This window comes from Chiloscyllium punctatum, chromosome 1 (assembly GCF_047496795.1).
Source record: "Chiloscyllium punctatum isolate Juve2018m chromosome 1, sChiPun1.3, whole genome shotgun sequence".
Lineage (NCBI taxonomy): Eukaryota > Metazoa > Chordata > Chondrichthyes > Orectolobiformes > Hemiscylliidae > Chiloscyllium > Chiloscyllium punctatum.
In genome coordinates this window covers 37,049,084-37,072,561 of record NC_092739.1, presented here as the reverse complement: position 1 = coordinate 37,072,561, position 23,478 = coordinate 37,049,084, and the positions used below count along the sequence as shown (strand labels likewise).

At 39.2% G+C, this 23,478-nt stretch overlaps 1 protein-coding gene across 3 annotated transcripts in view; it reads right to left on the bottom strand.

Moving 5' to 3' along the window:
• bmp2k (BMP2 inducible kinase) overlaps positions 1-23,478 on the bottom strand; it is a 103,576-nt gene that overhangs the window by 39,712 nt on the left and 40,386 nt on the right. For all 3 annotated transcript variants that reach the window (XM_072591744.1, XM_072591749.1, XM_072591776.1), the window contains 4 exons: positions 15,605-15,686; positions 9,406-9,538; positions 7,745-7,848; positions 255-334 (listed from right to left, as the gene is read on the bottom strand). In XM_072591744.1, the coding sequence (XP_072447845.1) occupies positions 255-334; positions 7,745-7,848; positions 9,406-9,538; positions 15,605-15,686 (399 nt within the window). The remainder of the gene's footprint in view (positions 1-254; positions 335-7,744; positions 7,849-9,405; positions 9,539-15,604; positions 15,687-23,478) is intronic.

Sequence of the window (23,478 nt, the reverse complement as noted above, 5' to 3'; positions counted from 1 at the left end):
TGTGCACTGTGGGCATTCTGTGGCAACATTCAAATTACAAGAGAACAGGACTACTACAGTACAACCTTAGGACAGATAGATGTTACCTACAAATCTGATACCATAACCATTATCTGTAATGCAATTAAGAAATTTAATGCATTAGCATTGCCACAATTTAAATGCTATATGTGGATCTGATTAAACTATTATAATTGCTGATGAGATCAGAAATCTTTTGTTACTGGCAGCCCTGACTGATGCACCATAATTACCTAGCTTTTGTTTGACTCTTCTTGGCAGCTGCCTCACTGGCGGTCATGGGCTCAGGAAGTACTGTTGGTATAGGAACATTCTACAAAAGAGAATTACAAAACTTAACATTTAACAATTGAAGTATTTTGCTACAAACCAAAATACTTTTGAGCAGAGAATAATATATTGTGAATATCTAGTTCAGAGTTCATACATTTTAGAGTAGAGCTTTTTGTTGTGAGTTAATGTCTCCCAGTTGTGAAAGGTTATACAAATGCAAGTAAAGCAAGCAAGAAGTCTATTACACTGAATAAAGGCAGGGTCGTGTTGACTTGAGGTTAACAGCCAGAAAGGCAAGATAAAAACAGCAGATGGACTCAAAGAAGTGGAGACACAATGCTTGCAATCTAAGGCAGATCAGGAAGATGCCATTGTTTTGAGAGTGAGAACTAAATTTGTTTGCAACATTCAGTAAATCATAAAAAGGTCACAAAACACAGTTAGATCAAATAAGAAATTGTAAATATATTGAATCCAAAGGTCGGTTTGAGGACATCTCAGAAATGGACTGTATGGAAAAAAAGAATTGTGAATACTGGAAATCAAAAACAGACAGAAATTGTTGCAAAAACTCAGATCTGGCAGCATCTATGGAGAGAAAACACCAAGTTAAGGTTTTGGCTCCTGTGAATTTTCTTCAGAATGTCTTCACAGATGCTGCCAGATTTGCTGAGTTGGTCCAGCAATTTACGTTTGCGTTTAAGAGTAGGTTGTGTCTTTATGGAGAGGATTAAGCAAAAAAGAAGGGTTCTCTGGTTTCAGTTAGAGTTCTGTTGAGTGCTAGCTTTGTCTTGGAAATGGTGTCTGCACTTGGATTACACCCGAAAGAGAGAAGACTTTTAGCAGGACTGCACTCTAAGTTGAAAAAAGAAAATCAACCCTACAAATGTATGCAATTAAGGTGAGATTTAATCACAGTATGAATTTTGAGAGGAATCAGAAGATCAAAGATTGGCTAATTTTAAAGGAGTAAGAAAGTCTACAGTGGTCTTCCACTGAGACTTGTGCCAAAGAAAACAAAGAGCAGATTATATTGGAAATATTGAAAAGTAACTTGTATAAAGAATGGAAATATCCAAGACAAGGTAAATGAAGGATTTACCACTGAGAATTGCTTGAATTGAAGAGAACAGATGGAGCGGTGCAGAATTTTCCACAGATATATGGGACATTTATGGTTGATTGCAATAGAAGTAATTTTGAGATTCAGGTGTTTTGGAAGAGAATTCTTGGGAAGAGTTTCCCAAACTAAACTAGTCCTGCTTGCCTGCATTTGGTCCACATCCCTCAAAACTTTTCCTATTCATGTACCTGTCCAAATGTTTTTTACATGTTTTAACTGAACCTGCATCTACCACTGCCACTGGTAGTTTATTCCACATACGAATCACCGCGTCAAAACATTGCCCTTCAGTTCCATTTTAAATGTTTCTCCCCTCACCTTTAAATTATGCCCCGAGTTTTCAACTCCCCCACCCCCCTCCCCCACAATCCTAGGTAAAAGACATTTGCAATTCACTTGACCTATGCCCCTTAGGTTTTTATAAACCTCTACAAAAGGTTACCATTGAATATTCTATGCTTAAGTGAAAAAAGGTCCCAGCCAATCCTTGGAAATTAAGCACTCCATTCCTGGCAATATTCTGATAAATAGCGAGTTTTGGGAAGTTTTGTAGCTCAGGTCGAGGTTCTGGATGTAGGTTTGCTCACTGAACTGGAAAGTTCATTTCCAGACATTTCATCACCCTACTAGGTAACATCTTCAGTGAACCTCCAGGCAAAGCACTGCTGATCATTCCTACTTTCTATTTAAATGTTTGGGTTGATGATGTCATTTCCTGTTCTTTTTCTCAGGGATTCCATCTACCACCTCCCGAGAAAAAGAACAGGTAATGACATCGCTGTCGGAAATGGCATCAAAATTGGAAATGACATCACCAACCCAAAAGAAACCCAAACATATAAATAGAAAGCAGGAATCATCAGCAGTGCTTCGCCCAGAGGCCCACGGAAGATGTTACCTAGTAGGGTGACGAAATGTCTGGAAATAAACCTTCCAGTTCAGCAAGCAAACCAGCATCCATATTCTGATAAATAATTTTCTGAAATGTTCCCAATTTATTAACATGCTTTCTTTGTCAGGGAAACCAGAAAGTTAGGCAGGAATTTAAAAAGGATGGTCTTTGAGTAGTAATATCTGGATTACTCCCAGTGCTATGAGTTAGTGAAGGTAGGAACCGGAGGATAGAGCAGATGAATATGTGGCTGAGGAGCTGGTGCATGGAAGAAAGGTTCACATTTATGGATCATTACAAACTCTTCCAGGGTAGAAGTGACCTGAACAAGAAGGATGGATTGCATCTGAATTGGAAGGGGACTAATATACTGGCAGGGAGACTTGCTAGAGCTGCTCAGAAGGATTTAAACTAGTAAGGTGTGTGTGTGGGGGTGCTGGGGTAACCTAGAGAGGTAGCAAGGAAAGAGAGAAATCTAGACTGGTACAGTTGAAAAAAAGGAGTAAGGCAAACAGTCAGGGCAGGCAGGGACAAAGCAAAGAACAAGGTAGGACTAATAAATTAAACTGCATTTACTACAATGCAAGAGGTAAACAGGGAAGGCAGGTGAACTCAGGGCATGGTTAGAAACATGGGTCTGGGATACCAAAGCAATTACAGAAATGTGGCTCAGGGGTGAACAGGACTGACGGCTTAACATTCCAGGGTACAAGTGCTATAGGAAGGATAGAAAAGGAGGCAAGAGAGGAGGGCGAGTAACGGTTGGATAAGGGATAACATTAGAACTGTATTTGGGAGGATATTCCTGGGAATACATCCAGGGAAGTTATTTAGGTGGATCTAAGAAAGGCATGATCATCTTTTGGAATCCTTATAAGAGCATAAAGGCAGTAGGAGTTTACTTAAGAGAGAAATCAGGAGACCAAAAAAGGGACATGAGATAACTTTGGCAAACAGGGTTAAAAGGAGTTTTTATAAATACATTAATGACAAAATGGTAACTAGGGAGAGAGTAGGGCTTCTCAAAGATCAGCAATGCAGCCTATGTGTGGAGCTGCAGGAGATGAGGGAAGATATTAATGAGTATTTTGCATCGGTATTTACTGTGGATAAGGACATGGAAGATATAGAATGTGGGGAAATAGATGGTGAAGAATGTCCATATTACAGAGACAGTGCTGGATGGCTTGAAACCTATAAAAGTGGATAAATCCCCAGGACTGATCAGGTGTACCCTAGAACTCTGTGGGAAACAAGGGAAGTGCTTGCCAGACCCCTTGCTGAGATATTTGTATCAATAGTCACAGGTGAGGTGCCAGAAGACTGGAGGTTGGCTAATGTGGTACCACGATTTAAGAAAGCTGGCAAGGAAATATCCAGGGAACTACAGACCAATGAGCCTGACGTTAGTGGTGGGCAAGTTGTTGGAGGGAAGCCTGAGGGACAGACAGGATTTACATAAATTTGGAAAGGCAAGGACTGATTAGGAAGAGCGCGTGGGAAATCATGTCTCACAAATTTGATTGAGTTTTTTGAAGGAGTAACAAAGAGGATTGATGAGGGTAGATCAGTGGATGTGATCTATATGGTGTTCGACAAGGTTCCCCATGGGAGACTGGTTAGCAAGGGTAGATCTCACGGAATACAGGGAGAACTAGCCATTTGGTTACAGAATTGACTTGAAAGTAGGAGGTGGTGGTGGTGGAGGAGGGTTGCTTTTCAGATTGGAGGCCTGTGATCAGTAGAGTGCCACAAGGATTGGTGCTGTGTCCACTACTTTTCGTCATTTATATAAATGATTTGGATGTGAGCATAAGAGGTAGAGTTAGTAAGTTTGCACCAAAATTGGAGGTGTGCAAAGAAGGTTACCTCAGAGTACAACAGGATCTTGATCAGATGGGCGATTGGACTGAGGAGTGGCAGATAGAGTTTAATTTAGATAGCAAGTTTTGAGAAGATTTGTAGCTCAGGTTGGAGGTTTAATTTAGATAAATGCCAGGTGCTGCATTTTGGAAAAGCAAATCAAAGCTGGACTTACAAACTTAATAGAACATAGAACAGTACAGCACAGAACAGGCCCTTCAGCCCACGATGTTGTGCTGACCACTGATCCTCATGTATGCACCCTCATATTTGTGTGACCATATGAATGTCCAGTCGTCTCTTAAATGCCCCCAATGACCTTGCTGGGGATTTATTCTCTTTTATCCACCTTCTCTATAATATGGACATTCTTCACCATGGTAAGATCCTTTGGAGTGTTGCTGAACAAAGAGACGTTGGAGTACAGGTTCATAGCTGCTTCAAAGTAGAGTCATAGTTAGATAGGATAGTGAAGGCATTTGGTATGCTTTCCTTTATTGGTCAGAGTATTGAGTACAGGAGTTGGGAAGTCATGTTGCAGCTGTACGGGTCATTGGTTAGCCCACTTTTGGAATATTGTGTGCAATTCTGGTCTCCTTCCTATCAGAAGGGTGTTGTGAAACTTGAAAGGGTTCAGAAACCTTCCAGTAGCTACATTTCTTCACTGTTCCCAGATTATTTTCAAGTTTTTAAAATTTAAATTTCTTTATTCTTTACCACCGATATTCAAGTTTGCTTATGTAGTACATTTTTTAAACTTAGGCCAGTAAGCTACTTCCGATTGCTTTCAGGCATGATTTACAGTATAATTTGCTGAATGCTGCTGCCATTATTACAATCAGCTTAGGAACCATTGACTTTTGAAGAGAAATCCAAACACTCCATGGATGTTGCCAGGGTTGGAGGATTTCAGCTATAGGGAGAGGCCGAACAGGCTGGGGCTGTTTTCCCTGGAGTGTTGGAGGCTGAAGGGTGACCTTATAGAGGTTTATAAAACCATGGGGGGCATGGATATGATAAATAGACAAAGCCTTTTACGTGGGGTGGGGGAGTCCAAAACTAGGTTAAACGCAAAGGTCTCCGTAATGAAGGCAAGCGTGCTAAATGTCTTAAATACCCTATCTACCTGTGATGCAACTTTCAAAGTGATAGGTACCTGAACACATGGGTCTCTCGGTTTGACAAGACTACCCAGGGTTCTACCATTAATAGTAGAAGTCCTGCCCTTGTTTGCCCTGCTTTATCGAAGTGTGATACCTTGCATTTATCAAATTTAAAATATCCCATGTAATGTATCATTACATGTACAAAGCTTTTGGTTTTTAAAAACAAGAAATCTTGTGACAATAAAATGGAGTGTTTGGATTTCTCTTCAAAAGTCAATGGTTCCTAAGCTGATTGTAATAATGGCAGCAGCATTCAGCAAATTATACTGTAAATCATGCCTGAAAGCAATCGGAAGTAGCTTACTGGCCTAAGTTTAAAAAATGTACTACATAAGCAAACTTGAATATCGGTGGTAAAGAATAAAGAAATTTAAATTTTAAAAACTTGAAAATAATCTGGGAACAGTGAAGAAATGTAGCTACTGGAAGGTTTTGAAACATTTAAACAGTTCTATACTGACGTAGCAGCTGATGAAATCAAAATTTACAATCACAAGAAAATTGTGAATTGTAGAATTGCAGATACAATAGGGGAGTTTAAGGGATTTTTAGATAAGCACATGAACATGCAAGGAATGGAGGGATATGGACTAAGGGCAATTAGAAGGAATTAGTTTAACTTGACATTACGGTCAGCACAGCATCATGGGCTGATGGATCTGTTCCTGTGCTGTACTATGTTCTATGCAAGTACAGGATAGTTACAAGACAGAAAACATTGGTAGGACATAGCTAATGGTATTACCTAAAGATTTATTTCACTTTAAAGACATGCTTGGCAGAACAGAAACTAGAATTAAGTTTTTGTTTTACACTAATCAGAACCAGGAAGGGGGTGAAAAAAAAAAGAGAGACTTTGAAGGAAGTGAAATGTATAAATGCCCCTGGCCTGCATAAAACAGGATGTTGAGCGTGTAGCTTCTAGCACTCTGAAATGCATCAAACTGCAAGTTATTGTACATCCACAGCCTGGACTCCCAATGGCAGCAGGGCCAGAGCTTAGATCCTTGATGACAGATAGAATGGGGACTCCTGATGGTCGTAGGCCCAGAGCTGGGGTTCTTGGCAGGGGCAGACAGAGAGAGAGACAGAGACAGAGAGAGAGAGACAGAGACAGAGAGCGCGCGACAGAGAGAGAGCGCGCGACAGAGAGAGAGCGCGCGACAGAGAGAGAGCGCGCGACAGAGAGAGAGCGCGCGACAGAGAGCAACGGAGAGCGAGAGAGAGATACGGAGTGACAGTGCCAGAGAGAGCGCGCAAGGGTGGGGGGGAAGAGAGCGTCGGGGGGGGGGGGGGGGGGGGGAAGAGAGCATCGGGGGGGGTGGAGAGAAGAGAGCGGGGGTTGGAGAGAGTGAGGGGAGAGAGATCAACCATTTCCCAGAATTTTGATTATAGAGTCATAGAGATGTACAGCATGGAAACAGACCCTTCGGTCCAACTCCTCCATGCTGACCAGATATCTCAACCCAATCTAGTCCCACCTGCCAGCACCTGACCCATATACCTCCAAACCCTTCCTATTCATATACCCATCCAAATGCCTTTTAAATGTTGCAATTGTACCAGCCTCCACTATTTCCTCTGGCAGCTCATTCCATACACACAGCACTCTCTATGAAAAAGGTGCCCCAAAGGTCTCTTTGAACTCTAATTAAACCCCCAAGACCTTGCTGGGGCAATTTTTAAATTGGGCTTCACAAGTAGTGTGTTTGAAGGAAAATACCATTCCTTGTTTTAAAAGGGAAGAGAAAAATAAAGTAACAAAATTAAACACCACCTCTATTTCAGACAAAGGAGGAACAGTAAAAGTAAATCAATTCAACATTCCTCATCAGTGAAGCGAGTACAGTATGAAAATATTGGAAATCAGGTGACCAAGCCCCTACTCCTTTTTATTGTGCTTGGTGTCTAGGTGCAGTGTTCGGTGAAGTACAAGCTGTAGTTTCTTGGAATTAATTATACAAATTTTATCTAACATTCTGACATGAACGTCTGATGGTGTTTGCTCAGTTGCAATGACACACAATCAAAAATTTCAATTACATTACTGGTAACCATGTAAGCTTAAAAGCAGGTCTTACAGTCCCGCTACCCAAATTTGTTTGCTAGGGAATTGAATTCAGCACAAGCAACAGGCATAGGCGAACAGCTGACTGAACATCACTGCAAGAAATATTTCTAAGTTTTATATTTATTTTGCTTTAGATCTGACTTTAACTAAATAATAGCAACAGAACATCATAAAACTTTAGCAGTACAAATTAGAGATTACTATGTAATGTACATAGTGCCAAAATTTTACTGCAGTCAGAGCTTCTTCAGCTAACAGGTTCTCTCCAAAAGACAAACTAAATTATTAGTGAGTCACCATATAATACACTATATATAAAAAAACCACATACTTACAAATATATTTGGCAGAGGACATTCCTTTCCAGTCAATTTAAATGCAAAAGTTGAAACTTGGTAAATGTCAGGTCTCTTGGTTGGATCTGGTTCAAGCATGTAGCCTTTTAGACACAAAAATCAAAACGTTTTAAAATATGCAAATTAAATACAAAAATTAAGTTCACAGTATATTAAACTAAATTACTGTTAGTTTTTTCTCTGTGCAGGGAACTAAAAATATTATTTGCACTCTAAGCACCCTCCTTTTTTCAGAAGGATCTGTTCAGCTCAATATTCTCACGTACCTGCTTCAAAAACGTTTTCAATACAAGTTATATCATTTCTATATCTTACTGTTAAGTAGCAGCCACAATTAACATTGCATTCAGTTTTCACTTTGGATATAAAGGTGCTCCTGCTTAATGTTGATTTCCTTTAACATCATGAATAGATGCATTTAACATTGCGTTTTGCTTTAACATCATTTCGCTCCGATTTCCTGCTCTGTGGTTGAAATCCACATTAGCTTTTCCCCAATGCTTTCCTTATTCTTCTCTCAGAAACACACTCAATTAAGTCCCTCTTACCTGGCTCCTACTCCCAACCTCCATTCTTATTTATAAAGTCTCTAGAGTCTGTTCTAACAACAGGGCACTTCTCTGACTCAGCCCTTCCCAGTCAGGTTCTCGATACACCCACCCAGCCAGGCTCTTGGCCTGTAAGTAAGCACCCTGCCCCATCCTGGCTCTAACAGGCCTACCACCATGGTTCTTTCTCCTGCTTTTGCCCTCTGTTCTATACTATTCTTCTCCATTTGCAGTTTCAACCTCCTGATACACACTGAAGTTCTGGCCTAGTGGCAGAGACAATGGAGACAATTACTGACCTGCCAATATGTCTACAATTATATGGAACCTGGTCAACCTAAAGTTATTAGGCAAGTAATTATTTATAAATCTATGATGTATGGCTTTGTATGATATTTCTTTTTTATTTAGGTGTTTCATTGTATTTTGTTAAGTTATTTCAGCTAGGAAAACACAGTACTGCCCATATTTAGTATAGGATTTCAACCTGCACATTGTTTCTCAAGCAGAACTAATAATTTAGTTTGTCTTTTGGAGAGAATCTGGCTTTAACAGATTCCTATGGGTAAACCATGCTTCACTTAAAGTTAGTTCATTTGAACTCCATGATTTTTTAGGAACAAAACCATAAACTTTGAGTATGCCCTGCATACTGTTTTCTGCTTCATGCGCATTGAACATGGACATCCGTTTGCCTCAATAATTCTAGAGCTCAGCATGAAGGAATATGAAGGAGGGAAGTATTTTAGCACATTCCACACTTTCCAAGCATGTGGTCAAGAATGTAATTGAAATCAGCAGCATTTCTCTGGACAGTAAGGTATGCCAAAGCTATTTTAGTTTTCATCAGCAAGACAAGAATGTTTCTAAACACAGAAGAGATCTCAATATTTTAGGGTACAAGTTTCAAGGTCAGACTAAGCCTTGTATCCATTGTTAAATAAAATGTTATCAGTGAGGGGAAAAAAAAAATACACTTAGAGGAAGTGTCAGCGCATAACTGTCACTTCAGGAACGAATATATTTACAACCATTCCAAGTGAACTAAATTGAGCCCAAATCATTCTAAGAAAAGCAAACTGTTGTACATACGCATTAAGCAGTGCAATTTCTGAGAATATTTCGAGTTGTCTGGCACAGTGAAGCTCCCATCACAGATCGCAACTTGACTCTCTCCAAAGGGGAGGGTGAAGAAACACAGTTTGTACAGCAAGCATCCAAGAGCCTAAAGAAAATTTATTAATCTCATTAAATATCATCAAAAATATTTAAATTTCTTTTAAATAAGTTAGCTACAAATTCAACAGTAAATCATATAGATACTTTATGAAACAAAAATCTATCAAGGCCCTGTATCAAATTAACTCACAGTCCATTAATGCATAGTAAATATTAGATTCTACCTTGCACACCTTGGGGAATGAGAGCTTGGAACAGTATTCTCATCTGCAAGAATGGCGATATGTTGAATTCTGTTAGAAATCGGACAGAATTTCTAGAGTGTGGAAACAGGCCCTTTGGCCCAACAAGTCCACAATGACCCTCTGAAGAGTATCCCACCCAAACCCATTCCCCTATTCTATTACTCTACATTTACCCCTGACTAATGCACCAAACTATACACCCCTGAACATTATGGGCTATTTAGCATGATTAATTCATCTAATCTACACATCCTTCGATTGTGGGAGGAAACTGCCACATCTGGAGGAAAACTACGCAGACACAGAGAATGTGCAAACTCATCACAAACAGACACAGTCACCCAAGGCTGGAATCAAAACCAGGTCCCTGGTGCTGTGAGGCAGCAGTGCTAACCACTGAGCCATCATGCCATCCCCCTGCTATACATTCTGTTACATATCTCGAATGGTTAAAGCATTCTTAGGCAGAAAGAGGATTCGCCCATGTTGCCATTAAGCAACTATTAAACAATAGCAACAACAGGCCTGTAAACAAAGTACATTATATCACTGCTGACCATTGACAAGGATGAACAAAACAAACAGTGGCCAATCAAAATTGGGAAGACACCTATTATCTCAATTGCTTTCACATAAGAAATAAACCTATACAGTATTCCCTTTTTTTGGGTGGGAGCAGGGAGAAGAGAGAGGACATTTTACATGTAAACCTAGTCACCTCACTCAATAGAAATAAAAGATCAGCATAGCTCAGCCTCATTCTTGAGGAGTTACCATTGGAGCCCACCTACCGTGACAATGGCATAAACAGCTGAGAACCTGAACAGCTCAATGGCATAACAATTTTAACTGGTTTAATCTATTGACAAGGTTAAAAAAAAAACTTGTTACAAAGCTAGCATCTTCTTGAAACTTCAGTTACAACTAGTTTGTCTTAGGAGGATAAATAAGCTTTTTGTACATTCGTGTCAGAATACCATATCCACCATGCTAATTTTTAAAAGAAAACCTGTCATCAATTGCTGAAAATGTGAAGAGTTCTTCAAGCTGAAGAAACAATCCAAGCTTTTGAGAAACATAAATCTCCAGTACCAAAATGAGTAAAGAGCAAAAGATCAATTCTACTCCACATGGAACTTTGCTTCTGAGCTTATGTTATGGAAATTAACAGCCACACAGGAATTAGGCAAGTACGCTCCAAGGAATTGTTCTTGGTCTAGCCAACTTTAAAGCAAAGTCAAATAAAATTACCGGGTATAATTGTTATCATAAACAAAAAAAAAGTGCATAACAAAAGCAAATGCAATCATACAGCTCTCACTAATATGGGAAATTAAAAATCAATATTCAAGAGATATTGTTAATGTAGTTTGTCTTAAAATGCTGCCTATCAAGTCTGAACATTGTTACTGGAAACCAAACTGCCACAATGGAAATAAACCAGACAGTATTGGAAATGACAAGGGCAAACTGGAAGAAAAATCCTCCTTACTAATATCTAGGGCTTGAAATTAGGAGAGTTGGCTCACAGATAGGTCAGGTGACAATATACAAATGTAGACATACTGAAAAACATCTCATTCATCACCACCTAGGAGTGTACACTGTCCTAACTGCAGGTCAGACCCACCAGGGATGGAGGCACAGTGATAAAGATAGTCAAGGCTAAGTTGTGCTGGGAATCCTCAAAGTCAACTCTGAACCCCATGAAATCATATGGAATCAGGTCAAACCTTGGTCAGGAAGCTTCATAAGAGCTATCACCACCCACCTCTATGCATCAGTGGAGAAGGGCTTGAAACATAAACATGATAGGAGTTTCTACAGGAATTAAAAAGGACAAGTGTAGTTAAAGTGAAGTTTGAGTCCTCTAGACATTGATAATGGGGGGTTAATAAGGAAAAGGTGAATGAAATGATCAAATATTTATTGTGAAGGAGGCCAAGAGAATCATTCAGAGGATACTTCAGGCTAGATATAGTTTTGAATGCTTTAGTTTCTTTTTTGTGTTGATTCATTGATTGTCAAATCACTTAGCTCTATCACATGATATTTATGCTGTTTGGCATGAAAGTCATCCAGTTTTGGATCTTCACCAGGTAACATCACTTTCAGATATGGCTGACACTGCTCCTGGCATGCCCTACTGCACTCTTCATTCAAATCAGTGTTGAACCCCTAGCTTGATGATAACGTTTGAGTGGGAAATATGCTAAACCACGAGGTTGCACAATGTGTTGGAGTACATTTCTGCTGCTGATGGCCCATAATGCCACATGGATACACAGAGATTTGTTCAAAGTTTGTTTCTTAGTGCCACACAATACAATGTAAGATGTAATTAATGTGAAGGTAGGACAACGTCTGCTTTGACTTCAGGAGTTGGGAGGTCATGTTGCCGCTGTACAGGACATTGGTTAGGCCACTGTTGGAATATTGCATGCAATTCTGGTCTCGTTCCTATCAGAAAGATGTTGTGGAACTTGAAAGGGTTCAGAAAAAATTTACAAGGATGTTGCCAGGGTTGGAGGATGAGTTATAGGGAGAGGCTGAACAGGCTGGGGCCGTTTTCCCTGGAGCGTCAGAAGCTGAGGGGTGACCTTATAGAGGTTTACAAAATTATGAAGGGCATGGATAGGATAAATAGACAAAGTCTTTTCCCTGGGGTCGGGGAGTCCAGAACTAGAACGCACAGGTTTAGGGTGAGAGGGGAAGATATAAAAGAGACCTAAGGGGCAACTTTTTCATACAGAGGGTGGTACGCGTATGGAATGAGCTGCCAGAGGATGTGGTGGAGGCTGGTACAATTGCAACATTTAAGAGGCATTTGGATGGGTATATGAATAGGAATGGTTTGGAGGGAAATGGGCTGGGTGCTGGCAGGTGGGACTAGATTGGGTTGGGATATCTGGTCGGCATGGACGGGTTGGACCGAAGGGTCTGTTTCCATGCTGTACATCTCTATGACGTCATGCTTATCGGTACTATCAATCATGAACAGCTGTATCTGCAGCATACCATGCTTGGATTTTCAGAAGGAATTTGACAAGGTCCCAAAACATTTACTGTAAGTACAAGCTCATGTTGTAGAAGGTAACATATGAGCATGGATGGAAGATTGACTGACTAGCAGAAAACTAGGTATGATGACTGGCTTAGTAATGGGGCAACCTTTGAACACAATACTTCTGACATGTGTTTCTTTTTCCTAGGCCAAGTATCCACCCCCCACATTTGACAGGGTCTTCAAATACTTCCAACCCATTTTCCACACTTGTGTTCTCACCATCTCCACCAACTGGTAAGGTTCTCCCTTTGTCCTCACTGACCAGACAACCAATCTGACATTCAATGGATCATCCTTCACCATTCCTGCAACATCCAGTGTGATGGCACCACCAAACATCTTCCTTTCCCATGTCAGGGATACAAAAGCTAAAACCCTTCCCCCACCACCTGAACCTTTCCAAACAAGTGCAGGAAATGTAAACACCTGGTCTTCTACCTCTTCTTCCTCACCATCCAATGTCCCAAACACCCTTGCCAGGTTTCAATTCAGTGTACTTTACTTGCTGCTCACAAAGTAGACTCCTCCACGGTGGGGAGACGACTTGCAGAATGGGTGGACAATTTATGGAACATCTTCTCTCATTCTGCAGCAAAACTCAGGAGTAATTAACAGACTGTCAGTTTAAACTCCCTATCTTGCTCTCACATGGAGATTTATCCTTTGTCTTCTGCATTGTTGCAGCAAAGTGTGAGGAGTGGACTCTCATCTTTTGCTTAGGCACTTAACAGCATTCTGGACTCAATGGGAGTTCAACAATTTCAAACCATGCACTCTTTTCATCCACCATCATCTTCTCACACTTCAAATCTCATTTTGTCAAGGTTTTCATTGCAACTGTTATTCGGCCACACTCAACCATTCTCAGTAATATTTTTCTTTCTTTCCTACAATCACTACCATCTCCTTTACTTTTTGAACCATGTAACCATCTGTCAGTTAATTTCTCCTGCCCTTCACCTTATCACATGCCTTTCCTTTTGTTGTTCCTCCTACATCTGTTTCAAATGCTTAAAATGTATTACATATCTACTTTCAGCTCTGAAGAAAGATTCTTGACTTGAGACATTAACACTGCTTCTCTCTTCACAAATGCTGCCAGACCTGCTTATCATTTCCTGCATTTTGCTTCATTTCGGATTTCCAGAATTCATGCTATTTTGCTTTTACGTAACTGCTCCACCACTGGTGACCATACCACTTCAGAGCTGTTCCAAGTTCTGAAATTTCTTTGCTACACCTTCATGCTCGCTTTTCTCCTTAAATAGTCCTTCTATTCGATCTCTAAACAAAATTTTGGCTATTTGGTGTATTACTACCTGCAGCATACTTTGTTTTAGAATGCTGTAAAGATTTTTACATTACAGATATAAACTTATGTTACCATAACAGGTGAAATTCTGGACTCTGTACTCTAAGACTGTCTGTACTTTTTACTTTTCTGAGATACATTGCAAACTGTAGAAAGATTTTTTTTTCAGTTGACAGTCACCAAACCTGAGTTTAAAAAAATTCAAATTATAATAGGTTTTATTTAAGCAGACTCTTTACAGAGTATTGGACAGTTTATAAATTCAAGATCAACAGGAAGTAACTCATAATTCCCTAATATGTACTCTGGGTGACAGTGTCCTTCCTAAACTTGCAGTTTTACAAAAACTAAAGTATTGCATCAGGCATCGCAGGAGATCAGCTAACTTTCATTAAAAACATTTCTCTTCCTAAGAACATATAATCATAAAATACTGTAGTATCTTTGATATCCATGATTATTACCAACAGATTCCAACAGTATGAACATTTAAATACTAAAAACCAGCTCTAGGTGAAAACAATGCCTCTGATATCTGAATTCATACAATTTTAGCTAGTCACAAGAAGGGTTAGAGTTAGGCATTTGGTGAAGTACAAGAGAAAGGAAATGGAAGAGGGGAATAAAGAGAAAATATTAGAGAATGACAGACAGGAAGCAAGGAAGCAGCAGAAACAGAAAACAAACTAAGAGACATTGAACAGGAGGTAAATAGATTTTGTATTCTTGTCTGCAATACCAGAGGAGAAAAACCAATTTAGCATGAGATCATTTTGACATAACACCGATTTGGTGTTAACAATTGCACATGATTAACAAAATGAAGGATGCTTTCAAGTTTGCTCTATACAAAGTACTGAACGACAAAACATTGTGCCACTGGAGGGCAGTGGTGATCTTTGTAAATAGCAGAACTCATTTGTGCCAAAACATGGAAAGATAAATATTCGGAAGTCTCCTATCTCTGGCAAAAACGGACAGTTTTCGTACAATAACTAGAGCAAGCACTTAAGGATGGCAACCTAAGAACCTACACAGATGTCACAAAAAAAAGCACATGTAATAATTTTGCTACCTACTTCTATCAAACTTCCACAATGTATTAACCACATTCAAAGATACCATAAACACTAAATGCGATTCCCTTCCCCTCTCCCACCAGACCAAGTCTCTGTCAAGGCTTCTCCACTCTCATTCTGAATCCATGTCTTATTTACTTGAGGATCTCTGAATCACCTCAGGCCAGAGACAATTCCTATTCCTGGCACACTTTTCCCATTTAATAGTTTACCGCCCCTTATGTCCTTCCTGCAAAACCAATTGGATGATAAATGGTTCTCTTTCCTCAAGCAGGGTTCCATCTTCAACCATACAGAATTTTACTCACATCACACCTGCAAGGATCTGGCAAGTATATCTGTTCCCTTCTAATCCCACATATTTTAAAATACTTGTAAAGTCCTAAGAGATTTTAAAAGTTTTGCTCACCCATATATCAGATTTTGTTGTAATTGAGTTTCCTCCATAAAGATTAATCATTTCAGGGGCTCTATAAGACAACGTTGTATATCTAGAAAGCAAAAAAAAGACATTTACTTTTATGTAATCTGTTCTACTATAATTTTCCCATAGTTAATTTAAACACCTGTTACATTTGTTCTGACTTTGTAATAATTACAGAACCAAAATATAGAAAAACACACTGCTAATTAAATATAATTGATGGGGTTCACACAAGAACTTTTGTAAAAAAAAAAGATAGGAGCACAATAGTGAAATATTGAAAAGGTTTGGAGTGATCTGGATGAGGGCAGAGAAAACAGATTTAGAAATACAATAAGTTTCCAGATACCAAAGCTGCTTTTAGTTAATTCTTGTATTTGTTCTTTGAAACTTACTTGATGCCTATGGAACAACTGATCACACTTGAAGTGCACAACACCAAGCCAGTTGGCTTTTTAAAATTAAGAACCTGCCTTTTTTCACGACCCTCTGCATTACATTTGTAAAATGCTTGGTTCAATTTCACATCAATATTACTGTGTCTTCAGTGTCTCAAATTCTGTACAACCAAATGAGTCAACTTTACATAGGAAAATCTAAAAGTGATAACTAATTAGGTTTTCACAAAACCTTTGTGTCACTTATAATACATGCCCATTCCCAACTAGAGACAGAACAAAGTGAAATTTTCAAATTTGACATGGTCTTTGTTTGTTTTTGTATTTCCCTCACATTGATGACCTAATGATTAGCTTCTTGGCTCCTATTCAACGTCTGCCCCAGTGGAGACAAGAATCATGTCAAACCATTACATGTGCAATTACCAAACATGTTTGGCATTATGGATTATAATGCAACACTTGTGGCATGCATTTTTGTTAAATGCCATGATTTCAGGTATGACTATTTGGTACTGTATCGACTGATTGGGACTGTAAATTGCTTTGGGAAATTTCCAGTAGTTGAAATGTATACTTTACATATTCTAGCCAAAACATGTGGTCCTGAAACAGCACAGCCGGTCAGGCAGCATTTGAGGAGCAGTAGAGTTGACGTTTCGAGCATAGGCTCTTCATCAGGATATTCTAGGCATTTAGCAAACAGATATTTGCAGGATCAATGCTTTTCTCACAAAGCAAATTAATTTTTTTATCTTTGTGAAATGTTACACCTAATAATAAATTGATTATTTTCCCAATAAACATTACAAGGGGAGTTACAATATTCTAATTCCTGAAATGATAAATAGTTCAAAATAACACAGGTTCTTCACTTTGAGTATGGCAAGATACAAAACACTAGGCTAAAAATTCAGTTTTAACAATTAAACATATTATTATTCAAAAGAAAGAAAAAATAATGTAAAGGAAAGCAAGCTGCCTACAAAAAGTGCAGTTTAAAAGATTTCAAATACATTGCAAAACAAAGTCCCACCAGCTCCCCAATTCCATCATTTTGTAGTTAAAATCCAAAGAAACTTTCCTGCCACATCAAATTTGTAGGTAGTCTTAACTGCTTCTGCTCAATTTCAGTCCTGAGAACTTCAGGGCCTTGCCCTTTGACTCACATAACTGAGACACTTACAAAAGCTAGCTTATTCCCTCAACTGCTCTGCACAAATTCCGCCATCAAGGAGAGATTACTCTTACATCTGAATTCCATCCAGTCTATTTATAACTGAATTTAAAAGTTTAACTTACGTTTTAAAAAAAAACTTATTCATGCAAGCTTCTACTAAATGGTAGCTTGATATATGTTTTCTCTTGTTATAAAACCCCACAACATGAACAAAAACCCATGAACTTTCCAGGAGGCCTCCAGTCATCTGCTCTGTTTAAAATCATGTTCTGAAAAGACTGACCTGGTTAATTATTAAGACACTTCACAAACATACCAAATTTATAAACACTAATTTAACATTCAAAAGTGTAAATCTCACATCTTTCAGCACAGTTGAAAAATCGAAGTAGATGCTACTCTCATTTTTCCATTCTTCATTAAAGCATAAGTCATGTTTTCCAGACTCAAACTGCATAAACTAGTGTCAAAAAAGGTCATATCTAAATGTCAACCTCATGCATTTTGGCATTAAAAAAAATTCTTCATACTTCTCATGTAAAAGTCGACCCCAAACTTACAGCCATCGAACCAAATTGTGATTAATTGTTCATCAGTAATTGTTATACAGGTTGTTCTGTTATAACACGTGTTTTGTCAACGCAAATTCACTGCAATACAACTGACGAAGTGGGGACACTATTTCTACAACACAAACTATTGAAACATGTTTTGGCTGTAATGTGATTACAGCATCAACAGTAAGCACTGTTTCTAAAGCATAACTTTCTATGACGCGGGGTTGCACAAGAATGGAACCATCACGTTATAGAACAGACTGTAGTTCATTAATTTAAAGTCATGTTATGTATAGGTAACTTGTCTGCCTTCTGTTCCCTTCCAATCCTTTTGACTCTGATTAGGACACAAGGTTTTGGATATTCTTATTCGCAACCTTTCATTAAGTGGTAAAAATTCTCCTTTCCGTTTCAAGAATAGAATTTGTCAGGAGAGAGGGTGAGAGAAACCTTTCTGGACAGTGAAATATTCATTTCAACTGCTCTAGCTGTCAATTTACTTTGCATGGGCAACGGTATACTTTCGAGAAGCACTTGATCTGCTGAGCTTTTCCAGTGTCACACTTTGACTCTGACTCTCCAGCAGAAGACCAGAAGACAGAGCAGAAATTAGGCCATTCAGCCCATTGAGTCTACTCTGTCATTCCATCATGGCTGATAAGTTTCTCAACTCCATTCTCCCGCTTTCTCCCCATAACCCTCGATATTCAAGAACCTATCTCAGTCTTAAATATACTCAATGACCTGGCCTTCACAGTCTTCTGTGGTAATGATTTCCATAGATTCATCACTATGTGGCTGAAGACGTTTCTCCTTACCTCCATTCTAAAAGGTCTTCCCCGTTACTCTAAGGCAGTACTCTAAGGTCCTAATCTCTCCTGTCAATGGAAACAGTTTCCCAACATCCACTCTGTCCAGGCCATTCAGTATTCTGTATGTTTCAATTAGGTATCCCCTCATCCTTCTCAACTCCACAGAGTATAGACCCAGAGTCCTCAAATGGCCCTCATATGATAAGCTTTCCGTTCCTGGGACCATTCTCGTGAACCTCCTCTGAACACACTCCAGGGCCAGTACACCCTTCCTGAGATATGGGGCCCAAAACTGTGCACAATACTCCAAATGTGGTCTGACCAGAGCCTTATACAGCCTCAGAAGTACATTCCTGCTTTTATATTCAAGTCCTCTCAAAATAAATGCCATCATTGCATTTGCCTTCCTAACTATTGACTCAACTTCTAAGTTTACCTTGGGAGTCCTAGGCCAGGATTTTCTCAAGTCTCTTTTCAGACTTTGAATTTTGTCCCCATTTTAAATATAGTCCATGCCTCCATTCTTCCTGCTAAAGTGCATGACCTCAGACTTTCCCACTTTGTATTCCAAATGCCACTTCTTTGTCCACTCTCCAAACGCTTCTGCAGCCTCCCCGCTTCCTCAATGCCACCTGTCCCTCTACCTATCTTTGTATCAATCGCAAACTTAGCCAGAATGCCCTCAGTTCCTTCAATTAGATTGTTAAACGTTTAAAGTGAAAGTTGTGGTCCCAGCATTAAACCTTGCAGAACACCACCTGTCATTGGCTGCCATCCTGTGCAGGACCCTTCCAGCCCCAAACTCTGCTTTTGGCTTCTATCCATGCTGGCACTTTGCCTTTGTCACCTTGGGCCCTTATCTTACTCAGTAGCCTCCTGAACGACACCTTGTCAAAGGTGTTCTTGATGTCCAGGTAGATAACATCCATTGGCTCTCCTTGGTCTAACCTGCTCATTATTTCCTCAAAACAATTCTAGCAGATTTGTCAGGCATGACCTCCCCTTGATGAATCCATGGTGATGATGCCCTATTTTACCATATACTTCCAATTATCAGAAATCTCATCCTACACAATAGATTCCAGGATCTTACCCATAACTGAGGTTAGGCTGATTGGTCTGTAATTTCCTGTCTTTTGCCTTACTCCCTTTTTAAACAGGGATGTCATGTTAGTGATTTTCCAGTCCTCAGACCTTTCCTGATTCGAGCGATTCCTGAAAGATCACCACTAACACCTCTGTTATCTCTTCAGCTATCTCCCTTAGAACGCTAGGGTGTAGTTCATCTTATCCAGGTGATTTATCCACCTTCAAGCCATTCAGTTTATTTAGCACCTTTGCCTTGGTGATGGCCAGCATGCTCAGCTCTGCCCCCTTACTCTTTCTTGATTGTTTTGGATATTATTCATGTCTTCCAACATGAAGATTGATGCGAAATTATTCAGTTCCTCAGCCTACTGAGCATCTGCAGTGCTACTTTCTCCTAGCTTTCCATCAGCCAACTTAGTTACCTTGCTTTCTTTTTCCTCAAAATGACATGGAACAACACTGCATACTTTTTCTCAAATGTTGAAGGGCCTGTACAACATTTACATGTTGGAATTGAGATTATGACTCACATTTTTTCATCTCAATGTGCATCAGTATCTGATGTTCGTTTTTAGAAAGTGCATAATTTAAAGATTATGTACTTATTCTCTTCTTCCTTGCAATTCTAACTTTTTTCATTTCCATTCTTTTCAACTCCCACTCCCTTTCTATTTCAAACTACTTCATGTTCCTCATGCTCAACTTGCTTTAACTGTAACTCAACATGAACTATTTGGCTATGCAGGTAATGCCACTTCTAATGTGCTTGCCAATTCCACCAACCTAGCTTTTCTAATCTCTTAAAACTTGCCATAAATAGCTGGCAGGAATGTTTTGGCAGTTCCTGGAGCCATTTTATTTCTTAAGACAAAACATGGTCTTTATCCTTTATTCACTTACACCAACTCTACACCCAGTCTTACATTGTTTTTACTTTAAACTTGTGGCAAAAGAGCCAAATTTAGTCAGAATTCCCTGGAAATCAAGCCCCACGATCCACAGAATCGTCACAAATGTGAAAATTTGGTTAAACTACTAAACTTCACTTAATCATCTAATTCAGGTTATAAGAATATGCACACCAGATTTTTATTAACAACAAAACTACTATTTACTGCAATTAAGCAGTTTTAACCAAAGACAAGAAAGAAACAGCTAACTTGCAAAACTATAACTTCAAACAGTTCAATGTTGGAGAAACTGAAATTCCTCTGTCCTTTCAAGTTTATCACCCATTTCTAACATATTTGTTAGATGCCACAACAGTACTACAGGTCAGAAAAAAAATTGAAAATCCACTACTACTCTATAGCATAGAAAAATTTAAGATAGTATTTTTGATAATGTTCTTTGAAAATTGCTTTCAATGGTTTCCCAAAATCAAGCAACAGTACTAATAACTCACCTCCAACAATAAAATTTAGCTTTGGCCTTTTATCTGCACTAGTTTCCATTGTCTGTTGAGCAGTCTTCAAATGTTCTTTGGCCAAGCCAAATACTTTATATAGTGTTTCTCAGCAGATCAGAAGAGTGTTATGGACCAGGCCAGACACCTGTAAACATTTCAAGTAGCCCAGACCCTAACTTTGCCAGTTATTTTAAGCAGGCATAATGTGGATGGTCCAGGGAGGGATGCAGCTGGCCCAACCACTTAATTATAAACAAAATAGATTTACTTAGAAGTTTACAAAATGAAACCCAAACAAAAAAGGACATAATCTGTAATAATTTAACCTATCCAAAACCTCAACAGATTATCCCAATTTAATGATGCTATTCCAACTACTTGCAACAATCCCCATAAACGCCCTTGCTTACGTGAGAGAGAGAGAGCGCGCGCGTGCGTGCGAGAGAGAGAGAGAGAGAGAGAGAGAGAGAGAGAGAGAGAGAGAGAGAGAGAGAGAGAGAGAGAGAAAGAGAAAGAGTGAGTGTGAGAGAGAGAGAGAGAGAGAGAGAGAGAGAGAGAGAGAGAAAGAGTGAGTGTGAGAGAGAGAGAGAGTGAGAGAGAGAGAGGGGGTGTGAGAGAGTGAGAGGAGATGGCAGGGAGATTCAACATGGAACACCTTTTTTTGCATGGAGCGGTTTCTTTGACCAGCAGCCTCAAAACTGACTAACGGCTTTCTCTGAACAGCCAGACTGCTATAACCAAACCAGAGACAAGCTGAGATGGGAGAACAGGCCACGCCCCTTTCATTGTACAAGCGTTTTTTTCCCCCAGAACTTGAAAGCCTTTTTCATGAGGCAGTATTGTTAGCAAATGATCAAATTTGCCTCTAGGCAACTCTTTTATTCAACACTTTCAAAAACAAATCAAGGACAACATAACCTTGTTAAGGGAGCAATGTTGTCACAAGAACAACTGAGGTCCTCTCATCTCAAGCTTGTAAATCAGTTCAAAATAGCTGAATCCAGTGGACTCATTAGGGGCATTCCTAATGGCAAACAGTAACAAGGAAATTCCTTTATCCCAAACATTAGGACAGTCCGAACAACAAACTCTAATCTTGGTCTTTACAAAAATGACATTGTGAATGAAATGCAGAAGATACAAGTTGTTTCATTTCCAAACTATTCATTATTTCTTTGAATACATCTAAATGATAGATTATTCAAATTAAAACAATATGATGTAAAAGAAGTGAAAAATCTCATGGTGGGGGGCAGTGGTTGGGACTGTCAGACACCTCGTTCTGGAATGTGCCTTAGCAAAGAAAGTCTGGAGAAAGATGTAGTGTTTTTCTCAAGGTTCGGCCCAAACAACTCCATAGTGCTCTATGGTCTGATCCCCAGGATGCACACCAAGACAAACGTCAACTGTCCCTGGAGGACCATCAACTTCGAAAGACACTCCTTGGTCTCAACCTCGGCTGAGTGGTGCAGATGGGCATATCTCAAGGTCCAGGACTACGTTCTGGGGGACGCACTAAAGCTTGGGGAGTCTGTCTCCAAGGAGCAGTGGGGAAAGACCACTGTCTGAGGTTAAATGAGGATTCAGTTATTGGACCTTCCTAGAGTCTCATATGCATGTAAATATTGTCTTGCATATATATGTGAGAGATAGTTTTGGTTATTCTTGACAGAGTCAAACTCCAATATTTGCTTGTTTCCTTGATCTGCTGCTGCATTGGTGACTAAGATTATTTTTATAAATATATTTTTGAAATAACAAAATCAAAATTAAAAAGGTGTCTGACCAAGTTTAACCAATTATTTATGTAAACCTGGCCAATAAAAATGATTTGTCAGTAAATCTGTTTGCAAATGCAGTCCTTAGTATTTAAACCTGTGTTTACCTAATACCAAGCAATCTGCCATGTGTTATGGATCAGATCAAACCCCCTCAAAATATAAGATGATAAGGTCTAGACCAACTTTTCCTTAACTTAAAAGGTAAATGTAAGGCATTGTGTTCCAGATGCAATTCGACTGGTCAAGCTACCAGATTTGAAGCAAAACATACTTTATTCATAGACTATAGTTAAAATTCACCAGAAAAAGAAATTGAAAAAGCTTAGTTCTATTGGATAAACTTAAAATAATAGATTTTTAATACTAAACACTAAGTGCTACACAAAAGTAACATTCCATAAACATATCCCTGATAAAAGACAAGTTCATAAAAATAGATTGTCTCTCAGCCAATTCTCCATTCCAGGAGGAAAACATTAAGAAGAACTTCTGTGGTGGTGCGGCAGAGAGAGATATACTGCAGCTTCCATCCATTTTCAAAACCCAGCAACAACAACTTCTGAAAACTAAAAATCTGATTCTATGGGGGCCTAACCCCACCCATTTAGGTTGCTTCTATTGTTTCAACTTTTTA